At 43.6% G+C, this 7,281-nt stretch overlaps 1 protein-coding gene across 1 annotated transcript in view; it reads left to right on the top strand.

Annotated features, from left to right (window-relative positions):
* Positions 1 to 143: 143 nt before the first annotated feature.
* Positions 144 to 7,281, top strand: part of L2HGDH (L-2-hydroxyglutarate dehydrogenase) — a gene marked incomplete at its 5' end in the record, with an annotated part of 31,796 nt that continues 24,658 nt past the window's right edge. Inside the window, 6 exons of the mRNA XM_019519877.1 lie at positions 144 to 178; positions 507 to 622; positions 1,673 to 1,824; positions 2,438 to 2,569; positions 4,646 to 4,808; positions 5,400 to 5,434. Coding sequence (XP_019375422.1) covers positions 144 to 178; positions 507 to 622; positions 1,673 to 1,824; positions 2,438 to 2,569; positions 4,646 to 4,808; positions 5,400 to 5,434 — 633 coding nt within the window. The remainder of the gene's footprint in view (positions 179 to 506; positions 623 to 1,672; positions 1,825 to 2,437; positions 2,570 to 4,645; positions 4,809 to 5,399; positions 5,435 to 7,281) is intronic.

Here is a 7,281-nt window from a genome sequence, read left to right on the forward strand (position 1 = left end):
CTGGAGGCTGTGGAGGGGGCATAGAGAGTATCGAGGGGGTCTAGAGACTGTCACATGGAGCCTGGTGGCTGTTGAACCTGCGAAGAGATTAAGGGGGCCTGGACTCTACCGAAGGGGTTCTAGAGGCTGTTGGGGGGGTGTAACAACGATCCACAGGGCCGTGGAGGCTATTGAGGAGGTTATAGAGACTGTTGAGGGGATGGAGTCTAGTGAGGGGGGTATAGAGACTATCGAGGGGGTCTGGAAGCTACTAAGGGGGACCTGGAGTCTAGTGGGGGGTGTAGAGACTATCACGGGGGGCTGGAGGGGGCATAGAGGTTATTGAGGGGGTTTAGAGACTTGCATGGAGCCTAGTGGCTGTTGAGCCTGTGTAGAGACTATTAAGGGGACCTGGACTCTACCAGGGGGGTTATAGAGGCTGTCACGTGGAGCCTCGTGGCCATTGAACCTGTGTAGAGACTAGTTGTAGTAACCTCTTCTGACACAATCTTTTTGCTTTTAAATAGCACGTTCGATGTGGCTGTTGTTGGTGGTGGACTTGTGGGGCTCGCGTCTGCCAGAGAGCTTGTTCTGCGACATCCATCCCTCACTTTTGCTGTGCTGGAAAAGGAGAAAGAGCTAGGTATGGTGTATGTGGTACCATATCAGTGACTGCTAAGTAAGCTCCGCTTGTCTTCATTAGACTGTTTCTAGTTCCCTAGGGTCCACCAGTAAGAGACTTTTTTACTAAAAACTCAGATCCTTCAAAAACTGCTATATTTTACAGTTGATCATTATAAAGGTATTTTAATATTAATATTATATTGTTGATTTTTAAGAAGTTAACAAAAAAGTGAGGATTTCTTGGAGTGGCAGGGAAGGGAACAGGAACCACGTATCCTGGCTGCTGAAATGCGTGAGTAGTTGCCCACTGGAAAAATTGATGCACGCCTATCCAGGGACTCTAGAAACGTAGGGAAGAAGAGCAAAAAAGCTGTCTGTGGCTGTGGGGTTTGTCCCCTGTAGTTCTCAGTTTTTATGATTATAGTAATCAAATGTATTATTATATATACTTTTTATTGTTTATATATTTATTGTTCATTGTTTTAGTGAAGGCTCTAAATAAACTACTACTACTATAAAGTTACATTTGATAAATACATTCACTCTTAACACCTGTCTGTCTTCCCTCTGTTTTGCTTCCTAGTAAGACGAAGTTAACAGTTAGGCTTGACTTACAAGTGTATGATTGTCCACTGCAAGATAAGCAGGACTGCAAGCTTTGTGAAAGGCATTCAGGATCCCGCTGGTTTTGTGGTACAGGGAGGAGCTGTAGGATGGATTTCATTTTAGAACCACTGTTAATGTATATGCAGTCTGAATTGATTTGCATGCAATTGCTGCAAATCTCCTTGGAGAAAATATTTTAATTGCTTTTCTATCCATTCGGTGCATGGCGCACTGTGATTATTGTGGTGTAGACATGGTGTCAGTATTGTTGGAGCCCTCCTGAACTAAGGGAGAAACCTTGAGGAGTGTGTAAATCCTTTGTAAGATCTCCTACTGCTGGGGAATAGAAGAGGACAGAGCTTAAATGGATCAATTTCCTGACAGCTGGAAGTTTTAAGATACTGCAAGAATCTAATCTGCATAGAACACGTATTTTAATATCGTAACTTATGTTTTTGTGTAGCCTGTCACCAGAGTGGACATAACAGTGGAGTAATTCACAGTGGAATTTACTACACCCCTGGATCTCTGAAAGCTAAATTATGTGTGCAGGGCGCTGCCCTCTGCTATGAGTACTGTGACCAAAAGGGAATTCCCTATAAGCAATGTGGCAAGGTACAGTAGCTGCTTCATTTTTTATTTTAAAAAGCTTGGTAATGTGAGGTCCATTTTTAACTGTACCAAGCACATTGTTATGGTCATTTCCCAAGGAGAAGCTTTTGTGGAAGCCATGAGTTGACCCAAATATATCTGTGGAAGTGGGGGGGAAGGGTGTTTGTGCCCTGTTTTTTTTTCTTTAAAGGAATTCAGATTAAGTCTGCCCACAGTCCTAAACAATAAGACATTGAAGTGAGATGGCAGCCCACTGCATATCTTTCTTTTCCCCTTCCCATTCTTGTACATCTCAAGCTAGCTGGTTGCTGGGGTAAGACCAAGCTTTATTTTTTAAAGTATCCTGATAAGATATAAATTCCTATTCCCCTTCTTTCTCACTCTGATCTCTTGCACCACAGCCTTGGTTGCAAATATCTTCCACAGTAAAGCACTTACATTATTTTGTAGCACCTGTTGTTCACATATCCCTTAATTAGTTAGCATTGGCAAGGGTTTAATGCAACTTTACACTCACTAGTGCACCAAACATTTGTTTTTCTATTGTATTTCCATGCTCAGCAAATGTAGTAATTGCAGTAGGACTCACCTTTGCACTCTTACATTCTTTCTGAAGCTAATTATAGCAGTGGAACAAGAAGAAATCCCAAGACTCAAGGCGCTGTATGAAAGAGGGTTACAGAATAATGTCAGAGATCTGAGATTAATAAGTGCCAAAGAGATGCAAGCAAAGGAGCCGTTTTGCAGAGTAAGTTGTTTTCCTTCCCTTTTAATGGAATGAAGACTGTTTGTCTGTTTTCTCTCATATTCTTGGTGACATGAACTTCCTGTGAGACAGACCATGAGACAGTTTTTCTGGGTGACAGTTTCAGAAGATTTCTTGGAAGCTCCTAGTATGAAAATTGGCAGTAGAATTGAATGAATGGTCAGAAGTGTTTACCGCACAGCCAGTCCCACATATGGGTGCCCATTAAATAAAAACAGAGATGTGATACAAAGGGAACGTTTAGCAACGTTTTTGGGAAACACTGCAGAGCCTTCCTCAGGTATGTTCACATCTGCCTAGCATCAGCCTTAGCCCCAAGTAGCATCTTTATCTCAAAAAAGGAAAAGTGCCAGAGACTTCATGGAATCTGTGAGGAGACTAGTTATTGGTATTGGTTATTGGTTAACTGGGAGATGCTCAGATACTATTATGACGGGCAGTAGGATAGATAGACTTGAGTGGAGTGGAAGAAGGGGCTTCTCTCTGAACCTCCTTTCCCATCCCTGAGTTCCATGTCTCTTCTTGCTAATAATAGTGTTTCCTTCCATTGTTTCATCTGAATGTTTGCTGCTATTTCAGTGGTGTGCAAGGGCTGTTGCTTAGACATTACTGTAGCCACAAAGAGACAGACCTTCACTGAAAGGGATTCTTTTTGACCTCTTTGACATTTGGGGCCTATTGCCAAATAAATAATCTTTGCATATTTTAAAAACAAGTCACTCGTTATTTCTGGAAATGACCGAGTTCAAATGGGTCATGAGACCTATAAATGATTAACTTATCCTCATAGAGTTGAACCCCAGCATCATAAGCAGAAGAGACCTTATATAGCAAGTTAGTTGTAAAGAGTGCAAAGCACTGTATTAAGTACGTCGAAACGTTGTATGGACTGAAAGGACAGGGCATCATGAAGTGCATTATGAGTACAGGGTTTAGATGTGTCTGACCATGTCTGAGGTCCATATTACAAGACAGCTTAAGTGCAGATGTGTTCCTTATTGATATGGCTGTACAAATTTGGTTCTACAAAAACCTGAGATTCTTAGATGCAGACAGTAACATGCTAGTGAGTGGCATGAGAATTCCTGCTAAAAATGGTAGATTTGGACCCCTGGCATATGTCTTCATAGAAAAGTATAGCTAGAAGGGACCTCAGGCACACAGCAAGTCAAGGACAGGACAGGCACACAGCAGCAGATAGGGTAGGAAGCAGAAAGCAGAGCTGCAGATCAGGCAGGGGAACTGGAATGGCACTTGGGGAGGGTGCCAAACTAATTTGTGGCACACCTGCCAAAAAGGTTGGTCCCCACTGATCTAAAACACCCTTTAACTTGCTACAGGTAAAGCAGGAGAACAAGGGCCCTGTCAAAGTTTTGCCACTCCATGGAGAGGAAGTAGTTTGTTGAATGCACTCAAGTGATCCAAGGTGGAGGGCCATGCCCCTCACTACAGAAGAAGGCAAACCCCCACAGTCCATGTTTATCTTACCATGGGGTAGAATTCCGTCTTGATCCTAAATGTGGTAATCAATCTGACCTTGAGTGGAGGAGTAAGATCCTCTATCCTGGACTCTCAGGGTTTAAGTCCCAGCAGGAGTATCAGCACACCTCAGTGAAAGTCCTCAGCTTTGGCTGCAACCAACACCCAGTGCTTCTGGGGAAAAAAAAAGCCCCAAGCAACAGTAGGAACAGGATGGGGGAAAATTCCTTCTGGGTCCCACATGGCAACCCGCATAGCAGGTGCAAGTTATTTTCTGGTTCAGAAAAGTCCAGGCTGCAATCTCGGATACGTAGTTCAGGGAGTAGTGAGACATGACAGAAGTGACATAGTTAACATTCAGTGACATGAAGCACTGGTAACTACAGTGCTTCACGCAAAGCACTCAGTGTGGCTATATGTATGTTGTACTGCACAGCGTGTGACGAGGCTTCTGTAGTTCAGTTTGAAGCCAGCATCATACAGTGTACTTTATCATTGACAGCTATGTAGTGAAGCATATCCTAATTAGACACACAACTGTCACTTTGGTTTTCTGTAACTCATCCAATACCATTTCAGGGTCTGATGGCCCTTGATTCCCCATACACAGGCATTGTGAATTATAGACAAGTGGCCCTATCATATGCTGAAGATTTTCAGAAAGCAGGTGGGAGAGTGTTGACTGATTTTGAAGTAACCAACATGGAAATGGCTAAAGAAAGTCCTCCAGAAAGTACAGAAGGTAAGACATTCCTCTCCCCTTGCTTCCTTGTCATCTTGCAATCTGTTTTATGGGATACTTGGTCTTGAGGCAAACTAAAAGTCCCTAAAGAAAAAGGCTGTAACTGCATTTCTGTTGCACATTTTTTAAATTCTTTATTAGCATCTATCCCAAAGCCAAAGTGATGACAGTTGAGATGCTTCATCAAATTTAGCACGCCCAATTTTTTTTCCCACGCATGTCAACTTTAAGCAGAAATATGGTGATTGTCAAGTCGACATAGAACAAAAATATAGTGAAATAAGACTAGACTTTAGATAAAGCAGGTTGTTTTCTCAGGTAACTGGCAGCTGAACATTAGTGCTCTTCACTTGTATCCAAGAGAGCAGATTTGGCCAACCATATGGACTGCAAAATGTGGAAAATGGTAAAATAATGTATGAATGAAACAGCGAACTTTAGAATTCATAAATATAATCCCATCAGAATTATGCTTTTTCCACAGCTTCATATCGTTCCAGTTGGCCTCCAGACCTGTTCAGATGCCTCTACTATCAGTTTTCTCTTCCTCTTTTTTGCTCTGATAACCCATTTTTTCTAACTGTATTGCAGGGTTGAAACATCCAGTTGTTGTTAGAAACTCAAAGGTAAGAACTAAGCCAAATACTTAGTTGTTTCATGGAGCCATGGTTCTCCTTGTTTTCTCCTTGGGAGTTAGTGATATGATATGATAAGCTATCCAAATTATTGGAAACAATAAATATTGACATTGGATAAGCTGTTGCATTATTAACCTAACATTGCTGTATTTAAATGCAAATTGCAATCACTACGTGACATGGCGCACAAAACAATATGACTGTGTTGCTTGGAAATTACCTTGAGTGAGTTTCATACTTGACTTTATTTTATTCAGTTGATTGCCCTATAATTGATTGTTTCAGTTCCTTGTCTTGTTTGTCTTGTCTCTTGTTAGGTCCTGTCTTCCCTGCCTGTGGAAACTGGCTCCCTTCCTTACTGAATAATTTTATCTGGAAGATTTTCCTCTCTGTCCAGCTCTCTGGACATTTTGTCTAACTGGTTCTTTGAAATTTTTAAAGGAAGGTCTTGTGTTTTATTTTTTTTTTCAGGGGTAGAGCTTAAACCTATCAATGTATTTCTTAGGCTGTACACTTACATTATATGTTTACCACTTTGTATGCCTGTAACAAGTGCTAGTCCTAGGGGTGGTCACAATGCCCCTTGGTGGCTTCTCAGCCTTGCCAAATTTTGACTCCCCTTGCAGTCTCTCCTTCGCTTGCCCCCTAGTCCTTGATGTTGTTATCTTGCAGAAAAGGGAGGCTGCCCCAGGGTTTCCCAAGCCTGGTCTCACTCCTATGACCACTGGTGTCCATGATCATTGTCTTAAGGGCAAATTATGTGGGTTTCATCTTCTCCAGTACCCATTCCCATGCCTTGCAGCTGACATACTAACATATGCCCTTCTTGGGCTACGGAATTCCAGTCCCAGTGCTTGCCTCATGTGGGCTACAGGCTCCTTGGCCCCCTCCGTCACCAGCTGTAGTCCCTGATCTTTGGTTTCCCCAGACCCTGGCCCTGCTTCTAGACTAACTGAAACCTTTGGGCTCCCTGGCCAGTCTGATGCTTGCCCCTCCTAGGCATCAGACCTCTGGGCTCTTTAGCTGTGTTGACACTCTGCCCTCTCTCTGGTCTAGAGGTGTACCAGTACATTGGTCCACATTGTATCAGAACCGATAAAAGGAAAATTGACATGGTCAGCAATCGGGTTTTTTGGCTGATGTGGCTGATAATATCGCTGATAAATGCCGCATGAAGGAGTGCAGCCCGGCAGCTTAAAGAGTAGCATCCGGCTGGTAAGTCTTGGGGGGGAAAGGGGTGTGGGGGCAGATTTCACAGATTTCATAGACATTCAGGCTGGAAGGGACCTTGGAGGATCATCGAGTCCAGCCCCCTGCCCCAGGGGCAGGAAGTCAGCAGGGATCATAGGATCCCAGCAAGATAAGCATCCAAATGTGTCTTGAAGGCATTCAAAGTGGGTGCTTGAGCTGCCTCTGGCAGCAGCCTATTCCAAACCTTGGGGGCTTGGACAGTAAAGCAGTTCTTCCTTATGTCCAGCCTGAATTGGTTGCGGCGGAATTTGTGACTGTTCGATCTTGTCATCCCTTGGGGTGCTCTGGTGAACAGATGTTCCCCCAGATCCTGATGAGCACCCCTAATAAACTTCTAGGTGGCCACCAGATCACCCCTGAGCCTGCACTTTTCTAGGCTGAAGAGTCCCATGGCTCTCAGCCTCTCATCATAAGGTCTGTTTTCCTGACCTCTGATTATGTGTGTGGCTCTCCTCTGCACTCTCTCAAGCTTCTCCACATCCTTTCTGAATTGTGGAGCCCAAAACTGGACGCAGTACTCCAGTTGCGGCCTCACCAAGGCCAAGTACAACGGGAGAATGATGACCCGGGATCTGCTTGAGAAG

The sequence above is a fragment of the Gavialis gangeticus genome, unplaced genomic scaffold, assembly GCF_001723915.1.
Source record: "Gavialis gangeticus isolate Ggan-Ray unplaced genomic scaffold, GavGan_comp1, whole genome shotgun sequence".
In the NCBI taxonomy this organism is placed as follows: Eukaryota; Metazoa; Chordata; order Crocodylia; family Gavialidae; genus Gavialis; species Gavialis gangeticus.